The 26,861-nt window shown below is 38.7% G+C and overlaps 2 protein-coding genes across 7 annotated transcripts in view; one reads left to right on the top strand and one right to left on the bottom strand.

The window, feature by feature from the left end:
- The window catches only part of ARL13B (ARF like GTPase 13B), a 39,637-nt gene extending 13,419 nt beyond the window's left edge, over positions 1-26,218 (top strand). For 3 of the 6 annotated variants that reach the window (XM_081908512.1, XM_081908513.1, XM_081908514.1), the window contains exons 5-10: positions 11,603-11,708; positions 12,757-12,959; positions 16,399-16,513; positions 18,405-18,660; positions 20,420-20,536; positions 21,523-22,445. In XM_081908512.1, coding sequence (XP_081764638.1) covers positions 11,603-11,708; positions 12,757-12,959; positions 16,399-16,513; positions 18,405-18,660; positions 20,420-20,536; positions 21,523-21,698 — 973 coding nt within the window. In that variant the 3' untranslated portion in view covers positions 21,699-22,445. Of the gene's footprint in view, positions 1-11,602; positions 11,709-12,756; positions 12,960-16,398; positions 16,514-18,404; positions 18,661-20,419; positions 20,537-21,522; positions 22,446-22,713; positions 22,758-24,624 lie in introns of those variants that run through there. The other 3 variants (XM_081908516.1, XM_081908515.1, XM_081908517.1) reach the window with 3 other exon arrangements.
- Positions 758-11,240, bottom strand: STX19 (syntaxin 19). Its single transcript, XM_081908557.1, has 2 exons — positions 10,504-11,240; positions 758-3,930 (listed from the first exon to the last, which is right to left on the bottom strand). Exon 2 carries the CDS (start codon positions 3,872-3,874, stop codon positions 2,999-3,001), a length of 876 nt encoding a protein of 291 aa, XP_081764683.1. The 5' UTR covers positions 3,875-3,930; positions 10,504-11,240; the 3' UTR covers positions 758-2,998.
- Positions 26,219-26,861: the final 643 nt, after the last annotated feature.

Raw genomic sequence — 26,861 nt, 5'->3', positions numbered from 1 at the left:
TATGAATTGATACAAGAGTCCTAAATTTTACATGTCTGGTTCAAATTATTGTAGAGTCAATTCCCATTTTGTTCTCTCCAAAAATGGGAACAGTGGCTTAATCTCTGTGAACAGACCGGGGTATTAAGATGGATCTGATCTTGTCTTACCGTCCTGGCTTGTTAACAGATGAGTAAGTCAGCCATGGAAATAAGCCAACAAAAGGAAGGTGCTAGCCTGCTACAAATTTAGCACTCTTCATTTCCATGTTGTCCATAGAAGAAAAATCCCATACAGTACTTGGCAGTTCACATGGGAACTTAGACTTCTAACCTCTTGGCAGACTTTTTTTTTAAAGCCTTCTATTAAGCAGACTAGATTCCACTAGCCTATTGCATTTTCCTACTAGTCACAAAGGGTACATTCTTCTTTTTCTGATAGCACACAGTTCCCTGGTTGGGACATAGGAAAGAACTCTGGGCTTTTCCATGCACAAAGTGATTTAATATAATGCTACCCTCTAGTTTTGTACCAGCAAGGAATGATTGCCCAAAGCTAAATGGAAGAGGGAGTGTTCTTTGCTTAGCCCTGACACTTATTCCCAGATTCATAAGCCATGGTTTTTGAAAGGTTGTCTGAACCTGGTCTGCAGATGGGGCCAGATCTCATTTGCTCCTTCCATGTTAATTGTGGGGGACACCTAGCCAGCACATTTTGTACTAGAATTCAAAATGTAATGCTTGAATCTGCTCTGAATGTAGTCTGTATTGTTAAGTACTTATTTTAAAAGCTTCATTTTAATATGACATGTATGAAGTACTTATCAATTACAGTATATTGCATATAATAAAACCTTTATAAAATCGGTCTGGAGCAGAATAGTAAATATGTATAATTTTCTTGACCTGACAATGTCCAGTGACTTTTCTTGCATACTTAGGCCAACATTTATTTTCCTGTTTTAAGGCCTGTTTAACTTTTAACTTTCAGCTACACATTTCAAATACGTTACTGCCTTTTCATATAATTACAACAAAACGTGTTTTCTTTATATAGTTTTCTAATATGTAAATTGGCAACATGGTTTAATTTAATCTTCCCCACACATACTTTTCATTCTTGTCTCACACTAGTGATAGGTTTGCACTTTATGTAACAAACTGTATATATGGTAATATAGTCTTTTTACTTTTCTATTCTGAGTAAAAATAAATTAGCTTTTTAAATAAATTAAATTAGCATTTGTGAAATGTGGTAATTTGACAACTATGGAGAGCTAAAGCTGCTGGCAGCAAAAAAAGTTCTTCTGCAGACAATAGCTCTTTCGTTTCTGAATAATTATGGCTCTAGTGTTAAACCACATTCAGAGTAGACTCAATTGTAATCAATTGACTTAAGCTCCTTAATAATAAGTCTTTAGTTTTGTGTTTTTAGTAGTCAGTGTCATGTTACTGTGTTCTGGCATAATTGTGGGGGGAAATATATTTATGGGATGACCACAAGAATCTCATGCCCACAAACGGACCGATCCCTTTTATGGTCTAATTGTTGCAATGCTTACATAAACAGATGTTATGCTCAGGGTCAAAGAACCACATACCTATTTCTATGTGTCCAATACAACTTTCAGCTTGTGTTGTATGCTCTATGGCAAAACATTGGTGAACAGAGAGAACTTTTGAAAATAACTTTTTTAAAAATAAAATGGCTTAGTGGATGGTATTGTGATTCAACCAGAAAAAAATCTATTGAGGGTGATGAAGCCTTTGGACATGCCAAAAATAGATCTGTTGGTCCTAGCGTGTGGCATGATAGCAGCTTATACATGCCCTCTACACCAGGAAACTGGAACTGGCCACAAGGAAGGAACAAACAATTTTTTCCCTGTATAATGTACGAAATAGCCTTTCCCCCCATTTTTATTTTTTACCTTTTTGACCCTAGTCTTCGGATGAAATTAATAAACCTGTATTACTAACACTTGTTTAACAGACACAGAAAAGCTGTGCTGTGAGAATAATTCCCTTTTTGGAATAACAAATGTTCAAAGTTGGTTGAAGCATGCTATGCATTTGCACCAATTTTTGTTTTTTTTTTAATCATATATATTGAAGAAACTTACTATGTTTTGAAAGTATAAACCAAGACCTTGGTTACAGATGCACATCTCCCAAAATATCATAGAACTGTTAAGTTTATACAAATGACATGGAAGAAAACGTGTAACATACAAAAATAGCTATATCCTTTACTGCGTTCTTAAAGATTTTACACATACAATGTTTTTGTAACAACCTTTCCCCCTTTTAACCTGTTTCAGTGCAGCTCTTTTAGCTGAACAATCTATTTCCCTGTTCTTCAAATAGTATTTTGTCAAATACCACAGTCACAAATTATTTCAAACTCTTTGTTCTTAGAAAAGCCAGACAACAGAGGAATGTGAACTCGCTGCAGATTTGCTGAGCACATTCTGGATTACATTGTCCTAGCACTTATTACACTGGGCTTGCAGTTTTCCTTCATCTAAACTGCTGAATAAAATTGCTAGGAGCATACAGTCACTTCCCAAGGAAGTGAATCGAATGTGGAGGCGAGTGCTGTGTGGCACTTGGTTGCACCTGTTGTCACAAGCACCCGTTTGACTAGTTCCTGTGACCTGTGACTGGTAACAGAACTCCATCCTGCTACACCCAGCACTACCTTGTTCCCTTTTTTGAGAAACTCTTCACTATTATAGCAAAGTCCTCCACTAGATCTTAAAAAGCAATGGCAGGGGATGAGGGTCAGAAAGTCTGCCTGTTCCCTTGTAAGTCACCCCTTTTGTTCCTTAGATCCCCTGCCAAATTTGCAGCATTCAGGGCATGTGAAAAAGAGATTGTTGAATCAAACTGTGGCTTTGCCTGATAGTGCAACACCCCCCCCCCCAGCAGGGTCACCTATGTTCATTACATACTGGATTAGGGCTATAGCAAAGAACATTTCACTGCCTGTATCCCCCCCCCCCGCAAAAAAACCCCTATTAACAGCAGGGGCAGCACCAGCAGCATATTGCTCTGCACGGATGCTTCTTTCGATACCTTGCCGCCAGCCTGAATTTCTCTGTTGTCGTCTGAACATAGTCCTGAGTTTTGACAACTTCCATTTCGATGCTGTCGATCATTTCGCCTTGTTCTTCCACCAAAAGTGAGATTTGGACAAAGAGGCCCTTCAAGTCTCTCACCTGGTTCTCCAGATTGACCAGTTCTTTGTGTCTCTGTTCAATCTCAGATAGCTGAGCTTTTGTGATATTGACCTCGGTGAGCAAGTTTTCGTTGAAGATTTCCCATTTTCCTTGCTGAACCATGTCGTTCACTTCTTCCTCGGAGACTTCTTTCCCAGCAACTTCAAGCTGGCGCACAATAAAAGCTTTGCATTTTTCTTGCTTGGCTGTTATGGCGGCGTTGTACAGAAACATGATATTTTGGAAGCGACGGAACAGGACCGCCCGCTGAGCACTCAGAACCCTTATAATGGCAGATGATGAACCATGTTCTTTCTCTGCTTTCTTCAGTGTTTTTGACAAGTCGTCCAAGCACTTGCTAATGTGTTCTGCTTGAACCTTTATCCCTTTTGTGATGCTGCACTCCTTTTTAAGTACGCTGAATCTCCTCATGGAAGCCACTAGGCTTTTTTGCTGCTGGCTGAACTTTTGGACGTCTGCTGCCAAATTGTTAATATCATTGTGAAGTTGCTGGATTTCATTCAGGTACCTTTCAGTTATGGGCTCCTTTTCAAAAATGACAGCTGTTTGTTCAAGTTCTTTTTCCTCTGCCACAACACTAGGAGAACGACTGTTTTCTTCTATTAATTGCAGTTCCTTTGCTCGCAATTTAAGCTCTTGAAGGCGGTCTTTCATCTTCTGTAGAGTTTTCTGCGGTTCTGTTCTTTTTAAAACCAGACAGTTGTGTAAACCTAAGGATTAAAAACCACTTTAGTAAGCTGTTGTTTACCCACAGAACTATTACAAGGATGGCAGAAAACCTTTAACGGAGAGGGAGGGGGAGTCAGAAAAATGCAGCAGCATAAGCAGCATAAATAGGTTGCACATAAAGCAAATTTTATTTTTCCCCTAGACATGCTCTTTGAAATACTTGGTCCACCTCAAGATTCTTTGAAATGTGCAGGAAATACACATAATTGCTGACTGTCTAATACTGGTCCAATATTGTACTACATCTTTTTATTATTATTTTTTTGGTGTGATGGGCAGAAGGAAAACTCAAGTGGTTTGCAGGCTGACAATATCTTGAAAATTACACATGTAAACATTTTTTTTTTTAATCCTAATCATGAATTGGAGACTTGCATGATCTTTCACTTCTTACCTTCTCAGTCTAAACTTTGCAGAGCTAACTGCTTGGTGTAGTGAAACATTATATGAAAGTAAAGAATAACCATGTCTGGTTACAATATACTCTTCTGTATTTATTAATAAATACAACTGTATTTATTAAAGGAATGAAATAGGTAAGATTGTGCAAGAAATCTGCATGGAAATCTGCTAATCATGACTACAAAGTCAGAAACATTACTTCTGCACTTTGGAAAGAACTAAATCTGTGACATTAAAAAGAAAAACAAAAAGCTTGTTTCTTTTTTGGCATGGAAGCAGTCCAGTTATTTTGTACTTCCCAAGAAGAGATACAGCTGTTGCTTCTAAAACCTGAAATGCTTGGTAAATTTAAAGAGTCATTACTTTAGTTTGGAGATGGTGGATTATTTATATCAAGGATGGGGGGCTTTTTTTCAACCTGGGAGCCACATTTTCCAGGGAATGCATGAGAGGGTTGGGTGGGATGACAGGCAAAAGTGAGTGGGATGATGGTTTGAGATTCTTACCTTTTTGTACATTAGGCTTTGTTGCATCCACGCAACAAACACACACACAGGAGCCTACATACTTCACTTTATCCAGGCAAACAAACACAATTCATGGAAGCATTCTAGTCAGGCAAAAGCAACTGAGGGCATGGAGCAGGGCTGGTGAGAAGGGGTGTGGTCTACAAAGGTCCCAAGGGCCTGATAGCACATGCTGGGGTCCATATTTGTCCCCTGGGCCTGAGATTCCCCACCTCTGCCTTACATAATTTAAATATCTATATCCTCTTTCCACCCAATGGTGCCCAAGGTTGCAAACAATAAATAAGATAAAACAACCATATGAAGTATAAAACAGCAGATAAAACAGGCAGATAAAAATACAGGTCTTAAAAAAAATAATAAAAACCCAGCCCATTATATTGGAAATTTGGATACTGTAGGGATTTTTTTCATTACACATCTGTAAACAGTGTCTTGAAAGATACACATGCATGCACAGACCACTCCCAATTTGAATAACTTCTTTTTAAGAAAAGAATGGCTCAGCCTGTTCAAATTGCCAATGACATTACCAGAATGTGAGTAGGATTATATATAAAAACTTGTTATTCACAAATGCTTTATTCTGTACTGGACTGAGGGAAGTAATATCAATGTCTCTTTACTCTTTGGTTTCTACTCTCTGAAGATTAAATAGCTTGTTGATTGCTGACTAAGGATCCAATCCCTTGGGGAAAATCTTCTATTCATGTTTTTGACATTTGCAAATGAACTGTTCCCAGTAGAAACAAAAAAAATTCCTTCCAGTAGCACCTTAAAGACCAACTAAGTTAGTTCTTGGTATGAGCTTTCGTGTGCATGCACATGAAAGCTCATACCAAGAACTAACTTAGTTGGTCTTTAAGGTGCTACTGGAAGGAATTTTTTTTGTTTTGACTATGGCAGACCAACACGGCTACCTATCTGTAACTGTTCCCAGTAGAGTGTGCCCTAACATGCAGTCCCATGGCCCTTTGATAAAAGTGTTCATCTCACAGGATTATGCTCCAAATTCCAGCTCTTGTGATGCTTGTTTTTCATTGAAGGGTTTTATTTGTGGAGAGATGGGTGGGAAAGAAGGAGAAGGTTTATGGCCTTGGAGAGAAAGAAGCAAAAGTCTTGGTAGGCTTCAGTTTGACTGACCTTTTGGTGCATCGCCTTCATGTTAAGGCTATGCTTGCTGGTTTGGTTCACTCTGATTTTTCTGTTGTTTACCGCATTTCTGTATGCTGCTGTATAATCTATGGTGTCCCTTTATTGTAACTATATCCTGTACCCATATGCTGTGGACTTAACTGTAAAAACTGGATAAGGATTGGGTGGCAAGGGCTGTAGGCTTTGAGCTGTACTCAGTGGGATTTTCCATACATTGGTTCACTCGACATTGCTGCCTGAATGCAAACTTTACTTTTGTATGAAGCACAATTTTTGATACTCAAAAACCACTTACTATGTTGCTTGGCCAGATCACAAAGGACATCTAAAGTAAATGCATTTGCAGTTCTGGTGTCAGGATTTTGCACTCAGTTTGGCTAACACACACTGTGTAATGAGTCTAATGTTTCAGGACCAATGGTAGAATGCTTCCATGCTGAAACAGTTTTCAGTTGTCTCAGTTGGCAATTGTAAACAGTGGAACTTCCCTAAAGTGCTTGGCTCAGGAATAGTTCCCAGATCAATTAATGATTTGGTTAGAATGCAATACATATTTTAATTTAATAAACTGGGTTTGGCAGCAGTTCTTATCTGACGCCATACAGACTGCCTTTAAGGAAGGTGGTAAGTAAGTATCAGCAATATGGTACCTTGTTGTAATCATATTAATGAAACCATTTGAGCATCTGAAAATTATATAGCTGGGGTTTATGGCCTGAGATCTGTATTTGCTTGTCATATGATTCTGTGGGAAACACCTAATTCATTGATACAACTGCTGAGTATGTCCTATTAGTCCCTTTTCAAATGTGTTTTTCTCCCTCCTTAATACTGAGGTATAATTTTCTGTGCCTCCTTGTATCATTCTCCTAAAGTGCAATCTCCAATCCCATTTCCTTAGAATACCATGAGTGTTCTGGAACTTAATAGGCAAGCATATTTCAGGACCAGTTGTTGGAAACTTGCAGTCTACAAGAAAAATAAGCTGTGTTCTGATAATACATTGCAAAATGCTGTGACTTCTAGAGCAGAAAATTTTATGATGACTTTCTTCAGTAATGTTACAAAACTGCTTGGTACAATTTAGCATATTCTTTTTTCTTCTTAGATCAGTTTGGTGCATGTAAAAATGAACTGATGTACTAAATTGAGACTTCAGGGTACCAACCTGAAAATATCTCTTAGCGCAGTCCAACACATCCCTTGCCAACATTAATTTAGTATGTCTAACCACTTAGTAATTAAGTGGCAGAACGATAGTCTCTATTTTGTCACCTACGGAAAACACTAACTTGGATTGCATAAAACTGTAATTCTTGAAGCCTTGTTATTACAGTTAAAAATAAAACCTTTAAAAGTTGGCTGTTGCTCATATGCTTTTTAAGAGGCTCAGTACTCCATTGCTACATCTCTCTAGCTGTGAAACACAAGTCTACACATCAAAGAATAGAAAATGGCTGTAATAGACTTTGCACTAGCCTCCTTTGCTTCCAGGAACAATGCAAAACTCTGCTTTTAACTCAATATGATTGCCCTGGTTTTAACTTAAAAAGCCTTGTGCAGTTTGGGATCAGAGTATCTGCCTCTGTATGAATTTGCCTGAGTGTTAAGATCTTCCTCAAGACACTATTCTGTTGGTGCTCCCATTTCCAAGGGTGAAGTGACTAGCAGCTGGAATAGATTTCTTTAAATTTTTTAATAGTGTTATCTCATTCTGGGTGCACTCTTTCTGAAGGCCATCCTTTTCTTTAGGCATCTGGACAAACTATTATTATTATTATTATTAATGACAATTTTCCCCCCCTCTGATACTTGCTGTTTGGCATTTTATCATTCTGCTGCTGTTGCTTTTTAAAAAGTATGCAACATTTTGAGATGTTAGGCTAGTATTCTTTGAATTCATCCCACTGGTGCAAGGACTTCTGCTGGCTCAGTAGAACTTCCTCATCATCTCCTCTCCTCTCAGCCCCCCCATTTGCTCCCGAGGATTGGGGGAACCCCTAGAACAGATTTGCTGGCGCACAGGGTGAGGAAAGGAAATGGAAGTTCTATTGCACCAGCAAAAGTCCTTATGTAGCAACTTCATTGGCCACAACTTTATATTTGCTGCTTGCTTTATCATTCTATTGTAGGCTGCTGGGATATAAGAAATATAAAATGTTTGAAATTGTAAATATATCCCCTCCTACCACTCTGTTGCAGTACTGCGCGCGCGCGCGCACACACACACACACAGTAAGTGTGTGTGTGTGTGTATATAAAATGCCTTGTGAAGATTCTACATTGCTTTTTTCTATGACAGAAGTTTGCATTCCCCTTGCCTCAATCTTTCAAAGTCTCAAATAAGGAATAGAATATCTTCATTTTTCAAGAATAGCATTGCCCTTCTATTAAGGATTGTTGGTCAACACCTGGGTCAACACATGTATCGTTTTTACAACAGCTTTATTATATAACGAAGTATTGGATGAGAGTTGATTATTCCAGAGGTGAGAACCAAATGATACAGGGTGGAGATCACTAAATGAATACTCCCAGAGAAAGGCTGTGTGATTCAGAAATGAGGAGGAGGAGAAGCACTTCGTAATAAGAAACAGCTCATAATGAAACCAGAGCTCCAGTTGCCAATCGGCAGCAACAAACTTGAAAAAACCAGCACCATAAATGTATGCCTTACTTGGAAAGAGCCATAAATAAATTCAGTTAATGTTCTTGGTGACTGGAAAAATCAATTGTATTTGTAACTGTAACTGCAACTGTACTGTTTGTTGAATAATGTTATGAACAGTTTCATATGGGCTGTGCCAATACTCTTTTAGGTAGGAATTGTTCTCTGCAAGAGTTTTGGTTGTCATTGCAAGACAGATTTTGTGTTGCGAGTTTTGCAGGGCAGGCATGATTTGTTCCCTTGTTGACACTTTCCCTGGTAAACACGGAGTCTTGAACTGTTTCAGCTGCTTAACAAAATGTCTACTTCTGTATTGGTGAAATACTCTAAGGACTTGCTAGTCATTGAAATCTTTACAGTGGTTATTGCACATTTAATCAGGCTAAGAGATACAAAATCTGTTGATAACTTAATTTAATGTTTCCTTTGAGTGTTTGCAGTGTTAACATGGCAGCATTTGTCTAGAACAGCCTTTTCCAAACTGTAGTTTGAGGAACCCTGACATTCTCTAGGAGAATAACAAGAATGGCAGAAAAAATATTTCTGAAAGGTGGGTCCCCAGTGTATGAAATGCTGCAGGTGTTTTAGAGCTGCAATCTTCAACCTTTTAAGACTTGGGATCCATTGTTTAGTCCCAACAAGGCTTTCCAGAGCTCACTTCTTAATCTTTTAATGTATATTTCTATGGTGGTAATGTTACAGTTGAGACCCACTTTAGGTCATGCTGTGACTCATCATCTGAAGACCAGCATTCTGGAATATGAAGTGACTTTGGACAACCTGGCAGTGAAGGCTCTTGCCAGCATGCCCTGATAGAATACTCTCTGGTTTTAGGGGAGTTGTTGACGGACAAGTTGGTGTACAAGGCAGTTTCTGAATGCAGAAAATGTGAAAAGCCGCTATCTAAATTCAGAGTACAGAAACAGAATATTTTTAAATCACTTGTAAAGCCAGACTTTATAGGAAATTTCTAATGTATCAATGAAAGTGCCATCTGAGGCATTACATTGTGCTAACCCTGCAGCTTGCAGCAGGCAAGTTTAGCTGAACTTTTTAAAAAATCATGTTTTAACCTTTTATAATAATACCCAGCTTTTTGAGGATTAAGGAAATCCTGGAGTAAAGTTTCATTACATCTGTTATCTGTGAGCATGACCTTTGACTGCAAACGTTTCCACATACAGTACTCATATTTTTTTCATAATTGTAAGATGATGTCATTTCTGTCAAATGTACACATACACTCCCTTTCCCATGATTCCTAAAATAAAAGTGCTGAAGTTCTCCAACTGTAATAAAGTCCCCCGAGGCTCTTACAACCTTTTTCTGTTTCCTTGATTCCACACCATATTCAAGTAGGTATATTAGGCATACAAGTAAATAAAACAAGAATCCTTCACGCAGTGTTTAGCTTTGTATTCTTAACTTTACAACCACCCACCTCCCAGAATATTGCTTCAAGTATATATTTTGCTGTGAACCTTCCTCAGTTTTAAAATGAGGAATTTGTGCAAAGAATAGTTTTATTGACTTGGAAAATTAAAAATGAACTCTCATCTTTTAAGCTGCTGCTGGCCTGCTTCCAAATGAAACGAGTTTGGGTGCATAAAACACGTCTAGCAGATTAGTATTCATGTACCTAAGTAATAAAGCTCTACAAACATATCTATTGGAAATGTTTTCAAACTTTGCAGAGGGCAGACGTCTCCTGTATTCTTTACACATCTGAACATTGGGGGCTTTTAAATTACTCAGTGTTCTACTTTGTATTATTTGATGTAAAATAAAACCAAACTACTTACCTTTTCTTAAAATCCTGAGTTGCCGGAAGCCTCTTTAGGATCTGGTGCTTCAAGATGCTTTGCAATATCCTTGTGAGGGTAAAGAACAGGGCAGGAGTGTGATTTCCATTAAAACAGTTTCTGCTTACTTAATCCTCCTAGACCTTAATGATCATTGGGAAAGTGCATCTTAGAAAGCTGTGGAGTATGAGAGCCTTCACTAGTTACGTTGTACAACCGAGCAAATTGCTTACTTTACGCTTGGGGAATCTGGTTCTGCCTGTTGGAAACCCAGCCTTGCTTTCAAGGCGGGCCATTCTATTCTAATGAGGCAGCACCAGGAAGTGCCGTTGCCTGCCTTCCTCCTTACTGGACTTGCTGGTTTACATTGCAAATGCCTGTTGCTTAATATGATTCTACTCCTAAAAATAAATCCCTTGAACACTTGGCATGCAAATAAGAGGAATTTTTAGACTCTGCATATCAGTGCCAGGGATCACAGATGATATAGAGGGGAGGAAATGCTGGGGTCCTCAGAGGCCAACAAGCATGCACAAAGTGCTATCATGTGAATGTACAGAGTGACTGATCCCTCCCCACTCCATGCCATCCTTTCACATGAGATGCTGTGTGTGTGTGTGTGTGAGAGAGAGAGAGAGAGCGAGCGAGCGCAAGAGCGAGAGAGAGGACCAACCCTTAGGAATAGCTATCATGCAGGCATGAAACACCGTACAGAGATTTTGGTTCTGGCCACTGAAGATGCACAAGTTTGAACTCTACTTAAAAATAACTCTTTGAATTTGTTCATTCCTTTTGTTGGAACAATTTACAACAAAACGATAAGCTTGACATTCACCTGCTTCAAAAAAATAGAAGTGTATACTGTGTGTTTTAAGAGTAGTTAATACAATATTATGATTTTCCTTTTCTGATAATTAACTATTATGTGCAACCTATTTCTCTGAGGAGTAATTATTGTAAATGGGCAATATCGGAGACTGTTACTGCCTTCTATTGCACACATAAATTGAGATTTTCTGCTATTGCTTGTTGTCTTGTACTTTTACTAATGTAAACAGCGCTGTTGCATCTTCTCACTTGGTGGCTTTCTTTTTCTTAGGTTAGCAAATAAGCAGGATAAAGAAGGCGCCTTGGCAGAAGCAGATGTAATTGAGTGTTTATCTCTCGAAAAGCTTGTCAACGAGCACAAATGTCTCTGTCAGATTGTAAGTGCATTTTAATAAGATTAATTGTAGGTTCATTTTAATAAGATTGATTAACTTCCCTAAACCTGATGTGTGAGCAGAACTTTGAAACTAGAATTGTGTAATCCCATTGTTCCCATCCACTTTACAATCAGCCATTTTCTCTTCTTCTGTGCTCCTGAGCTCTGGTTGTGATTGCTGCACCAGTTTTAATACAAGACAGGTAGACTTGCTTCAGCGGCTTAATATCCAGGCTGTAAGGAAATTAAGGCCAAACCCACCCTAGCCTTTGCCACCACTCAGATGCTTTAGGCTACTGTTCCACTGTAGTGTCCATCATTGCACTGAATTTAACTGCTGTTCTTGAGCTTTATTAACTTATTTATTTAACAAATGTTGCTCATAAAAGGTGGCGACGGCGTGTGGTGGGGGATCAGTAACCTTTAGAGTAACTGAGTGAAATAGTTTAGGCAATGGCAAATCTTCCCAACATGTCTTTCACCGTAAGTTTTATTCCAGGGTTGTGGTATTTGTTGGAACATTTCTATATGTGCGATATGCTGGTGTGCACTTATTCCAAACACATGGGAGCGGGGCTAGTAAGCTCAGCCCCACAACCGTCCTCACACGCCCCTTGAATACATGGTGGGGTCATCCTTTCTCCCATTTTATTCTTTGACATGGCAGATTCACTTAAGATGACAGTGCTTTAAATTCCATTAATGTTATGCCACATGTGTACTGCTTTCGAAGAACCCTAGTGGAAAAAATTTCCAGTGTCTAAATCCTCATTTAAATTGCTCTTGTACCAAATTGCCAAAGTGATCCTTTTCCTCATATTTTGGGAATATATATGAGGGCAGCTTCTGGGAAAGCCATTTTTGGAGTGTGTAGGCAAACCTGCATCTCTCTGGATTGCAGCCTTTACAGTTCAGTACGGAGATGAATCAAAATGTGTATGAGTTCCAACTGACAAGCACCTGTATAATTGCCAGTGAGTTAGGATCTCTTCATCCACGTTGATAGTAATTTAACAACTTAATGCTGCTGATTTTTCTCTTGCATATAGGAGCCTTGTTCAGCGATCATGGGCTATGGAAAGAAAATTGACAAATCTATAAAGAAAGGTTTACTCTGGCTGTTACATATTATAGCCAAAGATTTTGATGCCTTACATGAACGAATCCAGAAAGACACCATAGAGCAAAAAGCAGCTGAAGAACAAGAGAAAAGAGAGCGGGCAGAACGAGTGAGGAAGATACGGGAAGAAAGGTATGTTTGTTTTGCTTTATAAGAAGGGACTGTATGAAAGAACACTATTAAGTTTTTAAAAAATATATATTTGGTTATTTAAAGAATGTCATTTGTTTAGTTTGAAGTAGCATAATAACTTTCATTTATTTATTTTGAAGTAACGTAACAACTTGAAATAACATAATAACGTTTATTTACTTTAAAATATTTATTTTGAAATAAATATAATAGCAACCCCAAAGGGAAATAAAAATACTTTACCAAGATATGTAAGTAGTTACATAAAACATTTTTTCTACTGCCTTTCCTCATACCAAATGTAGTGTTGTGTTCAGCATGAAACAACATCGTATCTCAGACAAGTGTAACGTGCTCAACCTTGTTTACTGATGTCTTTATGGGTGCCCTGGAGGGGAACAGTCAATGAATCTTCCATGACAATGTTAAAGTTACTAATTAACTGAACTAGAAAAGTACATGTGTTGGAGATTGCTAAATCATCGAATCATAGAGTTGGAAAGGACCAAGGGTCATCTAGTCCATCCCTCTGCAATGCAGGAATTTCAGCTAAAGCATCCATGACAGATGGCCATCCAACCTCTGCTTAAAAGCCTCCAAGGAAGGAGAGTCCACCGCCTCTCATGGGAGTCTTGTTTCACTGCCAAACAGTTCTTACTGTCAGAAAGTTTTTCCGAATGTTTAGTTGGAATCTCCTTTCTTGTAAATTGAAGCCATTGGTTTGAGTCCTACCCTCCAGAGCTGTTATTTGTCACTTTCCAAGTGTATTGGTAATCACGTGGTAAGGTAAAGGGACCCCTGACCATTAGGTCCAGTCATGACCGACTCTGGGGTTGCAGCGCTCAACTCATTTTATTGGCCGAGGGAGCTGGTGTACAGCTTCAGGCTCATGTGGCCAGCATGACTAAGCTGCTTCTGGAGAACCAGAGCAGCGCACGGAAATGCCGTTTACCTTCCCGCTGGAGCGGTACCTATTTATCTACTTGCACTCTGACGTGCTTTCGAACTGCTAGGTTGGCAGGAGCAGGGACCGAGCAACAGGAGCTCACCCTGCTGCGGGGATTCAAACCACCAACCTTCTGATCAGCAAGTCCTAGGCTCAGTGGTTTAACCCACAGCGCCACCCGCGTCCCAATCATGTGGTAGAAGTCGTCAACTACTTCGTCAGAACCTGGAGCATCATTAGAGTTACAGTGATGCCTGCTGTGGTGGTGCCTGCTGTTCCTTGCAAAATCTTAGGGTTAGATTCAGGTTCTTACATGCTGTTATTATGATATGCACAGCATTCTGTAGTAAAACAACCATGAGTGATTTTATTGACGGAACACATGAGGTTTTTGTTTATTTTATTTTTTTTAAATCTGTGTTCATAATTCCTTAACATACCAATCTTTCCCACTGATTTGTGTTTTATTCAGCACAGGGTGTACTGTCCACACATTAAATGACCATTCTAAAGTACAGCACTCCAGTATCATTTAATCAGTCCAGATAATAAATGTATTTAAATGTATTGTGCTTCAGTGCAGTTTCTAAACTTTCAAAAGCAGCAGAGAAACATTGTGTTTACACACTGAGCATACAGAGTCCATGTTCTCAAGCATCAGCCTTGCTTGCTCTAATGACCAGGCATGGTCATTACATTGAGGCTGCAACATTAACTCTGCTTACCTTGGAATAAGCACTATTCAATTTAGTGGTAGTTGCTTTTGAGTAGACATGATTAGGTTTGCCCTGTAAGCTTGTTTTTGGTAGAAGTTGTAGATGATGTAAGATTACACAGTATCAAGTTATTTCCATGACTGCATGCATTTGGGAGCACTTTTTCCTCATGCAGTAAAGCATGTAGAGTAAAGATTAGAGGCAGGCAGCTGCAGAAAATTCTGCATGGTTCATCAAGAGGCGGTAAAAGACAGATACTTTGCACCAATTTTTCTCACTTCAGGTCAGCATCCTAGAAATGGCTGCTCAGTAGTCTCGTGTTCCTATAGTTTTCTGTTCCTATTCTATGATAAATTAGGTGAAAATAGTACCATGCTTCGGAGAAAGCTTTGTAGACAGAAGTCCAGACAGTGATCTCTTTCCAAACTGAAGCTTTATAACAGAAAAGAGATGTTGATATTTTGATCATAGTAATGACTTGTTTTCCAAATCTCTCTGCTCTCCTCTTTCACTTCTGTCCCCATGATTTCTACAGTTGCTGTCTCTAGGATTGAAAATATATATATTTTTTAAAGCAAACAATGGATATACAGTATTACAAGTCTCTGTGGAATTTGTGGGAGCATTGTGTTTGCTTTTTCTGGTCATTTTAGTATATGGTGTGCAGAAACATAGGTGAGATAATGTAGGAAAGATTAAAAATTCATGTAATATCCAAGTAGTTAAGTTACAGTTGATGCGGCATGTACATTGATCATACACCAAATCTCTTACAAAAGTTTTCAAAACTTTAACAAAAGATCAGTATGTTTCTTGTAGCTTGTACCTCTCAGAAAAGTGCTTTGAAATACAGATTTGGTTCCAGCAGAGACTTTCCACTGGAAGAAGTGCATCAAACTGGATCTAACTCACAAGTGTTGTGTACTGAAAACTTTATATGGTTGACAACCATAACCTCCTTTCTTAATTCTCCCCCTTCTCCTACACAAGCCTCTTTGCCGCTGTTTTTCCTCTTCTCTCTCCTCCCCACCTTTTCCCTAGCTGCCCCCATGCCTTTATTTTCCTTTTGGTTCCTGACTGTTGTTTGTCTGAATTAAATTGTCCAGAAGCACCACATGGACTACCTCCAAGCTAGTCAAATGATTCCTCTTTATGGAGTGTGCTGTATCAGAGGTTCCCAAACACACTCAACTCCCTTCTATCTATCTTCCTACTCGCTGCACCTGGTAAATAAGGCTGCCCTTGTGTGCTTTCAAAGAACAGGCAAGTCTCAAATCATCCAAAATAGGTGCTGCTAACAATACCACAACAACAAAATTGGAGAAACCTGCCATGAGAATCAGGTGGTGGTCTTGTGCGCGGTAAAATCTTTGGAAAATATAGGGATATTGAATTTTATCTTGTTCTGATTTGCACTCATTTTTTTGCCTTAAGGATAGAACAGAATGCATGTTCAAATGCATATTGAAAGCTGGTGGTGCTAATAGCTAAAAGAGTGCGTGCCATCAGCCAGGACATTTCAGAATTGGATCTCATTTCAGCCCCTGCTGGCTGGCCTCAAAAAAGCCAGTGCTCTCACCTTCACATTCGTTCTTTGCAATTTGAGGAACAATACACATTTGTTACAAGGGGTGTTGTAAGGATGACTGACATAATGTACACGAGATGCTTTAAACACTTATAATGTGCTAAGGATCATAGTCTCAATGGCATTTCCTTTGGAATCGTGTTGATTCAAGATCTTCTGTCTTTTTTTAAAAAAACAACAATAACAAAGAGATCGGAAAGAGCGAGAAGAAGCAGAACGTGAAGGAAGAAGTGTTCCTAATGAAGATGACACTGAACCAGTAAGAGGCAACCCATTCCAGCCTATATCAGCTGTAATCACTGAGGTATCGGAACATTCGTATGTTTTAAAAAATGTTTTTGATAATCCATATATTTGAGACTGATACTGTTCAATAATGGATATGGATTCTGAGTCAGAGTGTTGATTAGTAGTGATTTTTCCTGCTCAACCTTCCCCTTAATAGAAAAAGTATTTGGAGTAACACAGCAACTGCCCCTACCAATATCAAGAATCCTAGATAAGTGCTGGTTTGGGTTTGAAAGGATGGTCTAGAAGTCTTAAAAGAGGTACATTACAGTATACATGTTCAAGTAAGGGAGTTTCAACATGATCATCACCATTGTTTACTTGGAAGTTATTAACATTGACTAGTATGACTGTGGGAACGTATTTTAAATATTCAATGTATAATATTAAAAACTGGTTTGTATCCAGTGCTGCGTGAGCACGGTATTCCACTTGTGCAACTGGACTTCCTTTCTTCTCCTCTTCCCATGTGCCTCTCCTTAATCTGCTCCAGACGGTCCCTCAACCCAGTGGAGCAAATTTTGAGGTTGAATGTGGGGGTGTCGGGAGGTTTCAAGGCAGAGGAGGGGGAAGTTCTGTTGTGCAAATGGAACTCTGCTGTACAAACTGAACAGCAGCATTAGCTACAACTCAGTATCTTAAATAGTCAAGCGAAGACTGTGGTGGACATCTCGTTTGGCAGTTCTCCAAAACTTAATCCCAAACTATTTGGTATTTCATATTATAGTACTGTACATATACAGTCCAGTACCCCTCTTCCATGTCTGCACATCAGGCAGCAGCCCCTTGCAAGTAATGCAAACAAGAGTGCCATACTTAGGACTGTAGGCTTGGCTCCTATCCAAGAGTGCCATAAACTTCTGCTGCTGCACCAGGTATTGCACTCGTTCTATAGGATAGACATCATTGTTCTAGGAAAAATACTAAGTATGGGCTTGTTACATCTATGCAATCTAACTTTTTATAGATACTTCATTTCTATGAGCTTCTTTGAAAATGTATATGCTCCTGCTTTTCCAAGTTTGCTGAAAACATAAAATATAATTCAAAACAAATACAAGTGTTAACAAAAGAGCTGCATTAAAATCAGCTTCCTTGTACTCAGACTACTCTTGATTGTTCCTTTCCTCATGAGTCAAAGACCTTTGGAAGCATATATTAAGGTCAGAACTGCCTTCATAATAGCAGCACTTTTTTTTTAGTTAAACTGGTTTAGAATAACATTACCAAAAAATGTCAGCAGCTCAGCTTCCGAAATCAATGTAAGTGATTAAAAGCTTAGTATTCTCAGCAAGGAAGAAGCTATATTACAAAGTCTAAGTACATTATACACAGTGGTTTGTTTGTGGAATCCCCCAGTAATCTCTGTGTACATACACGGGAACTAAACTAACTCTACTGAAAATATTTGTAAAGCTGAACCTTTAAATACCTGACATTTAAAAACAATTAAAATGTAAAGTTGCATATAGCATGCCTTTACTAAGAATACAGAAATTAATTAATATTCAGAGATTAAGTCTTCTATATCTGAAGTCTCATTTTATATTATTGATTATGATCTAGCAGAAAGGATGGTGTGCTACCTAGGAGATTAATAAAAAATCTAGGCTGACTGTGAACTCGCTTCAAATAGAGGAACCCTTTTTCTCTCTGAAGATTTATTACTGAGCTGAATCTGAATGTAAACAATTATAAAACGTTTTGCTTAGTTTGTGCTACAAATGATAATAATAATAATAATAATAATAATAATAATAATAATAATATATTTTCACTGATCCTTGTAGAGTTGTTTGTTTGTTTTTCTTTTTGCTGACTTTCCCCCTGTTCCACTGTACACCCCAAAATTTCATGTCTGCACCGCTGGTTTACAAAAAATTGCATTTTTTTCTCTGCTTTGTTAGAATGAAAAGAAAATTGAACAAGAAAAGAAGAGGCAGCGGGAGGAAAATGAGAAGTCTTCCATGGCCTTGAAACCTAAAACAGATCAGGAGCAAATGGACACTCAGAGCCTGAACAGCCAGCGATCAAATGAGAGTAGATTGGTAGAAAACTATAAATCTGCACTAACACAACGTTTGGAACATGAAGATGAGAATGACCAGCAAATCTCAGAAAGTCTTGACTCTGGTGATAATGCCACTTTGAATTCTGGAATAGGTGGGTTGAGTTTCATGTTTGTAGTATAAACACTGGCTTCACTTGCTAGCCAGCTTCTATTGTGTTTGCCACAACTCCCCTTCTCCGTCCTCTAGCATGCACATAATGGTTGGATGAAATGCAGGAAATATTTTTCACTTGCACTACAGTTTGGAGAAGTGAAGACCCAGCAGGATAGCTGCCTTTTCCTCCTGCTTCTGATTAAACAGGATTTGGGTGAAATGTAGGGGTTCTTACTTCATTTGCAGAAGATAAATGGCATAAGAGATTCCTGCTTCCATACTGTAGTGTAATTTTCAGCTCAGAGATGAAGTGAATGGGTTGGGGGTTTAAAAGCTGCTCTAAATCCTTCATCTTTGTTGCCTAAGGGGGCCCTTGTTGAGTGGGTTTTTATTTTTAATTCCTTCGTAAGCTGATGGGTTCCAGTTGTGATACCATGTTACAAATGTTGCTTTTAAACTTAGATTGGACTGTTTAAATTGGATAATAGGTATGCAATATGTTTCTGTGGTACGTTAGGATGAAAGTTTGCCTTGTTTATTTAAGGGCAAAGTGGTAATGGTATAAGTTGTAACTTATTATAAGATGACATCCCAACATCATGCAAGCAGACAGTCACTCATGGAATGGAACTTCCCCTTTCCCCATACCGCCAGATGGGCACAGTCAAATTTTATCTTTTATTCTGAATGATGATGACGATGATAATAATAATAACAACAATAATAAAACAAACCCAAAATAAGTTTGCAATTCTGTATACAGTAGTACCTCGGCTTACATACGCTTCAGGTTACATACGCTTCAGGTTACAGACTCCGCTAACCCAGAAATAGTGCTTCAGGTTAAGAACTTTGCTTCAGGATAAGAACAGAAATCATGCTCTGGCAGCGTGGCGGCAGCAGGAGGCCCCATTAGCTAAGGTAGTGCTTCAGGTTAAGAACAGTTTTAGGTTAAGAACGGACCTCCGGAACGAATTAAGTACTTAACCCGAGGTACCACTCTATATTTCACAGAGTGCACTTGTGCTTGTTCTGAGCAAGCAGGCATTGGATTGATAGGGTCATTCTGGCTAGAAGTTGGAACCTTGCTCATCCTGCCTGATGGAAAGTCAAAAGTCTTACCATGCATCCTAAACACACTTGCTGGGGCATTCTGCTTTGTGCTGTTAGTCAGAGGCTCTTTAATCAAAACTAACTTTCCCTCAACATTGTGCCCCCCAGGTGTTGTTGGGTTATAACTTCCATCAGGATGTTCCACTCTGGTCTGCGGTCAGGGATGTTGGAAGCTGTAGAACAAAATATTCAGTGGGCACCAGGGTAGGGAAGGCTAGCCTGAAAATCGTCAGGTATTCCCAGATTGGCCTGCCTCTTTGGAGGCTCTCCCTAAGATGTACCCATTATCTTAGGTGAGAGAAAACTGTAGATAGCCTTCTTGATTATGACAGCCAGCTTTTCAATGGTTGTCCCCAGGGAGGCTTACCCAATGTCCATGTGGATGTCCTTTCAGTACCAGGTGAAAACTTTTTTCTTTTTTCAGGCCTTTTAACCTCTGATAAGGTCGTTTTTAATTTTGCAGTTTATTCGCTGTTTTTATTTGATTGTCGTTTCAAAGGATTACACCGTTTTTACCATTTGGAAACTATAAGCCGTTCTGAAAATAGAAAGGCAGGATACCTGTTTGTTAAACGAACAAGTAAACATTAGAGTTGGTTAGATGCAAATGCTAAATTGCAAGTGCTGCTTGTGTTTTGCTTTAGAGAACAGCAAAAAGAAAACAAAGAAACTAAAATTGAAAAGGAGCCATCGAGTAGAACCAGTCAATACGGAAGAGACGGTTTCCCCGAATCCTACACCAGTAGCACCTCTTGCACCAGGTTCGTAAACATGAATAACTACTGGTATGTCAGTTTCAAAAAGGCCATTTCACGTGACCTTTCAGATAATAAGAAAATAGATCTCACATGGCTTTTTTCATAACATACAGAAATTTTAAGAATAAACCTGCTGCTGTTGGATTTTATTCCAGAGTGAACAATACTCTTGCTAGGAGGAATTCACCCCACCCCACCCAGCACACACTGGGAGATAGTTGGGAGCATCATTTTACAACTCCTGGAATTAAGATGCTTGAGGAATTGGATCTCCGTTACCATAATTCTGACAATAATTGACCTGATTCAAAACTCTTGGGGTTAATGGATTAACCACCACTTTTTCCACTTCCCAAATGTTCTGGTGGCAGTTCTTGGTGAAAGCCATATTGAAATATTGAATAAAAATTGAAGGAATATACAAGCATTTGTGCCCTTTAATGGGAAACATGACAGAATGAATAATAAGTGAACAGATGTGAAAGTGACACAGATTAGAAATAGTCTGATGACTGTGGGCATATAGGGAATCTCTTTCTCTCCATGCCCTGCTTACAAGTTTCCCAGAAATATTGGCTGGTTACCGCTAGAGACAGAAAACTGGATTAAATGGCCCATTACAGATGGTACTTGTCATTAATACCAACAAAAAAGGAGCACTACTGTTCTTACGTTCTTTCTCATCCCTGGCAGCTTGTTTTAAAATGGAATTTTCAATGCACAGTTTATTTATATTATGAATTTCTCTGCAGACATGTTGTGTTTGGTTCCCACTGACACCTAAAGGAAAATGCTCAGTGAGATTGTGTAATTTGCATATTTTGATTGTCTCGGTGATATGTTGTTTGTTTGCCTTTAAATATATGCGTGTAACCTTTTCTGGGTTATGAATGAATGAATACATTCCATCTTCACAAAGATGAATGTTTGCATCAGTAGATTTCTGTTTGACAATGTGGTGTTGCTCTTTGATATTCTTTTTCCTGTAGTTGGCTGGGAAACTCCTACTAAAGTTAACAGAATTCGAAAACTTGAACCTCTTGGTGAAACCCGTCGTAATGGTAATTTCAGAGGAGATCACAATTTGTTGGTTTTCCTCAGAAACCTATTCCATTTTGCATGCTGGCTTTTTTCTTTCATTTCATCTAACCATGTGCAGCTTTAATAGCATATTTTTTCAAGTTTTGAAAAGAGCTCATTCTTTGTTCTAGCTCCCCCTCTCCTGTTTAAAGCAAAGTGTGGGCTGCATGTTGCTTATACAGTATTTGCTTCATTCTGTTTGCTTCAATACAAATTGGTCTCTGGTGTGCCCCTGCACCATGATTTACAAATAAAGCAACCAGCACCCCGTGGTAACGGATCCCATTGCATATAATACTAAATATGTACTTAGGTATAGATCAGAGGGGAAAAAATGAAACAAATTGCATATATTGCCAGCTTTACATATATCAATGAATTCCTAAAGCTCAGGTGGGGTGTAGGGATAAATCTGTTTTAAAATAGACCTTTGTCCTAAATCTCATTGATTGTACAATAAATGAACCGATTCTTTTAAAAATTCAGCTGCCATTTTCTTCTTCTCAGATGACTAATGGAGGGAAAGTATTTCAAGACCTGTGAAATACATCCAGATGTTTTTGCACTATAGCATATCCTCATTGCTTAAGCATTTCTGTTGAGCAATATTTCAAAAAAATGGGGATGCCCTTAGATCAGTGGTAGAGCACATGCCTTGTATATACAAGGCCAGACCTCATATCTCTACTTTAAAGTATTTCCCCTAGAAAAGGCTGCAAATGATTTATGTCCTAGCGAACTGCTACAAGCCAGAATAGGTACCGTAATATTAAGATGGATGAAGATTCAGGTAGGTAGCCGTGTTGGTCTGACGCAGTAGAAATATATATAATTTTTTTAAAAACAATTGTCCAGGAGCACCTTAGAGACCAACTAAGTTTGTTCTTGGTATGAGCTTTCGTGTGCATGCACACGAAAGCTCATACCAAGATGGATGAAAGCAGCTTCATACATTTGCAGAACTATTATTTTTCCAAAAAAAGTTTTTAAAAATGTTAATACTTGTAGTGGTAAGCACAAATACTTTGCACTGTAATGAAACAGTTACGTAATATGCCTTTCCACAAAATTGTGTAACAAAATGCATCTTTCTTTTTAAGGAGTATAAAGAGAAGAAAGCAAGAGAAAAGAGAGAACAACAGAGGTAGGGAGGAGAGTGAAGGGCTTGCATCTACTGATTTCATTCCCTTTGCTCAAAACAAGGCAGCCCGATTTGTGGCTGGAGCATGAGAATGGAAATCAAAGATATATATATATATATCCTTGGACCCAAAACAGAGCGACTTTCCCTCTGTTTCTGATGTGTAGAGCCAAAATGGAAAATCTTCTCATGCAAGAAATACTTCTGATTGCACTTGGTAACTCAGCTTGGTGAATTGCTGACACAAGAATACATATGGTATTCATCACCCATAGATTTGATTCCCAGAAATACAGTTAATAATGTTTATCTGTCATTGAGTTCCTTGCATTCTTGTCTACATTTCATTAACGAAGACCCACAACTTAGATTTGAGATGATAAAACAGAATCTGGGGACAAACAGAGAGTCATGTGCCATGGCTTTTTTGATGCTACTATGGGCACTAATGAAAGTTTAGAATCTTCTGTTAGAAAGTGTGCATTTGCCAGAATTCCAATACTTTTCAGCTTCAGGAGAAACAACAGACTTCATCAATCTTCCAAAAGGTTTGGTCTACACTTCCCATCATCTTTAGTCAGCATGGCCAGCCAGGGCTGATGGGAATAGTAATTAAAAACATCAGGAAGGCACAAGGTTTGGGGGATGTTGAGACAATTTCCCTAAAATTCAGACCATTTTAAAAACTCCCCTACGCAAAAAAAGAAAGAAAAGCCATTGGATTCATGTATATTTTTACTAGAGAAAACTATGTAGCAAATATTTATGACAATACTTAACGTCATGCAACGTCATGTATGAAAAAATAATTAACTTGACAAACTGAATCAAAACTAGGGGGCATAAGATGTATGTAGCTTACCATCTATTTTTGGTGCCACAGATTCAAAAATATCCTAAGAGCTGCTTGCATGCACTTTTCCTGTTTGTTCTCTTACTTTCCTGCTGAGCACATAAACCAATAGTTTTCTTTTTCTTACTTGATAATTTTGCACGTATTAAGCTTGCATGTCTCACACATGGATTTTTTTAGAGTGTAAAGATGAATGTTTTCCTTCTTTCTTAGCTATATTTATTAATTTGGCTGTGAGGGGTGGGATGTCTCCTTTTTCCTTTTCCAAATCCTGTTTATCTTAGGAAACACATTGTATTTCTTAAAAAAAGAACTCCCTAAATGACTATTCAGAAGTGTACAAGCAAATCTGAAGCTAGTGTGTCTGGACAACATTACAGTTGAAGGTGTCCACTTAAAAGCTCCTACTATAATTTGCTGCTGCTTTCTAGCTAACTATGTTGATGTGGAAAACAGTGGAAGAGAGGGGGGAACCCTGCAGGTGAATGGTCGCTTGAAATTCTTCCTTCCCCTTTCTTTATTGCTCCTGGTCAATGTGGGCTTCACACGGTTAACTATAAAGCAGTTGGGGGAAATAGCAGCAGCAACAGTTTGGGGTGCGCCTGTGTATATAATCAAAATTATCACCCCAACAATTCAGGTTAGACAAGTTTTCAATTCCGTCCCCTTTTTTCTTCATATTACATTTTGACCCTATTCCTATATTTCCTTAACATACTATGATTTTTCTCGCTGGAATACATTAACCTGTAGACAAAGTATCTGCTGGTGTGAAATGTTTCAAGCATTACCATTTTTCTTCCGCAAGCCTTCATGAGAAAATAATGTCACTAGGAGAAATTGCAAAATATGGGTTAAAAAGGTTACAGGCAAAGGTATACCTTTTCAGTATTGTATGTTTTGCCATGCCCCCATACTTAATAAACCAGCAGACATTGGTGTTCCTCTTCTTCAAAAGAATGGCTAGATATATGGTATTTTATATATTAACTTGGTTTCTTTTCTGATATGTGTTAGATTTCTATGGAAAGCCGCTGCCTCCACTGACTATACGGCAAAGACCTAACAGCGATACCCATGAAGTAATTTCTTAACCAACAGTCATGTGGCAGTTTTTAAAGAAGCATGTATCATGTAAAGGGAAGACCTGTATAAGACACTGTGTTCTTGTTTCCAGAGACACCTGCTTTTCTTAAACGTTGCTGGGCAAGGACAGTAAGGCTGCCTTGATATCTCAGCCGTGAAGATGGCCCTCACAAACTATCCTATTTCCTTCTTGACTCACCAATTCTTCTTCAGGGTTAATATGGAACAAGAGAACTTACATAAGTAAAACTCTTGGGAAATGGAACACTTTTTTTTCATTTCTGGAAAGGATAGTTGCAATCCTGAAGAAAACATTTTCAAGACCAAATGCAACTTAACTGTGCACCTGCAAGGACTGTTTTTAAGTTTGGCTCAATGCAACAAGGAGACTTTTTTTCTTTTGTTCTTTTTGGGGAGTTGTAAAATACATGCATGTTCAAGTGGGGGGTATAAAGTGTACATTTTAACTATTTTTATATTTTTCTAGTATTTTGTTTTAACAGAACTATTTGGTTAACAGAACTATTTTGAAATATTGAAGTCCATAGCTATATTCATAAGCAGAACATATTTAAGAATGTCACATTTTCACAGCACTTCACTCTTGCATGTGATTTGCCTCACAAATTGTCTTGTTACTTTGCCATGCTCTGATCCGCCAAGAGGAAATGTGAGTGCAAATGGATGTTGTGCTCATGTCTTTAGTGAACCACAGCTAGACTTTCTGGAATAGTACCATTTCTATCTTCTGGAGGCAAGATTTCAAACAGATTATTAGTAATAGTCTGTGTGCAACGACCATTCCTGGAATTGATTTTTCATTTCTTCCTGTTAGATTGTGTTGCTCTTGTGCAACAAATGGAATTGTATCCAAAATTATGAGCGTTTTCTTCATGGAATCATTTGATTTTGACTATAGTAACCTAAAATGAATTATCTGAGAACAAAAGCCCCAAGGTCTAAGGATGGAAACTACAAGCAATAAAAAGTTGAAAATAATTTAAATTTCCTGGAAAATTAAATCACTTATTGCAGAAATTGGGAACCTGTCACCCTCCAGATACTGTTGGACTAAAGCTTCTGTCATCCATCACTTTGCAGCTGGCTGAGAGTTGCAGTCAAATAACATCTGGAGGGCCACAGGTTTAGTGTGTATGCATTTTTCTTAAGATAACATTGAAATGGTACTTTTTCACACTTTTGTGTTCAGATTTGTGCATATGAGAATATATGATCAGGGAAGCCCCTGTACATTTAAGTATGATGCGCAGCTCTGAATATTTTTGTGCACAGTGCGTACAAATTCACACTAGCATTAAAGTGAATAAGGAAATCTCTTCTCCTGTTGGAGCCCTCTGGATCTCTGAAAACGGTCATGTTCTGACAACGTATTTCTAAACTTTAAACAAACTGGACAGGAAAGGAACATGAAAATAATTCTTTGGTACTATGTTTATGTGTGTTTGGATATCAGTTAAAGAGAATAACTTGTACACCAGAAATAAAACTGACAGTTGAAGCCTCACATTTGACTTTCAGCTTCTGTGAATTTTGCATAATTGTAAATTTCATTCCTTGAAATATATCTAACTTAAAAACTTGTGTGAATATAAACTTTATTTGCATGTGGATGTTATCCATCCACTGACTGATTAATTCCCCTTGCCTGGGAAAAGCAAGGAACCACAGGACCAGCTCTTACCAGATCTGAGGATGATCCTGTCTTGGGGGGGGGGTATTTTAACTGGGTGTTTTGTGATAAAAACATGCTTTGTCCAAAGTGGTGGTAGAGCATGGCAGCATCATTTTGAAAAGCATTTATTTCCTGCATTTTCTCCTCTCCCAAGGATCTCAGAAGTGGCCTACATTCTTGTTGTCGTTTAGTCATTTAGTTGTGTCCGACTCTTCGTGACCGCATGGACCAGAGCATGCCAGGCACTCCTGTCTCCCGCTGCCTCCCGCCTACATTCTTAATCCTTTAATTCGCCAAAACAACCCTGTGAAGTAGGAAGCTACTGTCCTGCCCAGCACCACGCTGCTTTCCCCTCCGGGTCGTAGCTTCGAGCTGCACGTCGGGAGAAAGATTCCCTTGCCCTGCCTGGTCCCTTGTGAAACCCAGCGAAGAAGCCAAGCCGCTCTCAGCCGCGGGAGGAGGGGCTGCAGCCCCG

This window comes from Podarcis melisellensis (assembly GCF_964234715.1).
Source record: "Podarcis melisellensis genome assembly, chromosome: 4".
Lineage (NCBI taxonomy): Eukaryota > Metazoa > Chordata > Lepidosauria > Squamata > Lacertidae > Podarcis > Podarcis melisellensis.
Note: the sequence above shows the minus strand (reverse complement) of the source record. Positions and strands in the feature narration are given on the sequence as shown.

Excerpts from the sequence above, each read along its gene's own strand:
- STX19 (XM_081908557.1), bottom strand. The coding sequence starts at position 3,874 with ATGAAAGACCGCCTTCAAGAGCTTAAATTGCGAGCAAAGGAACTGCAA.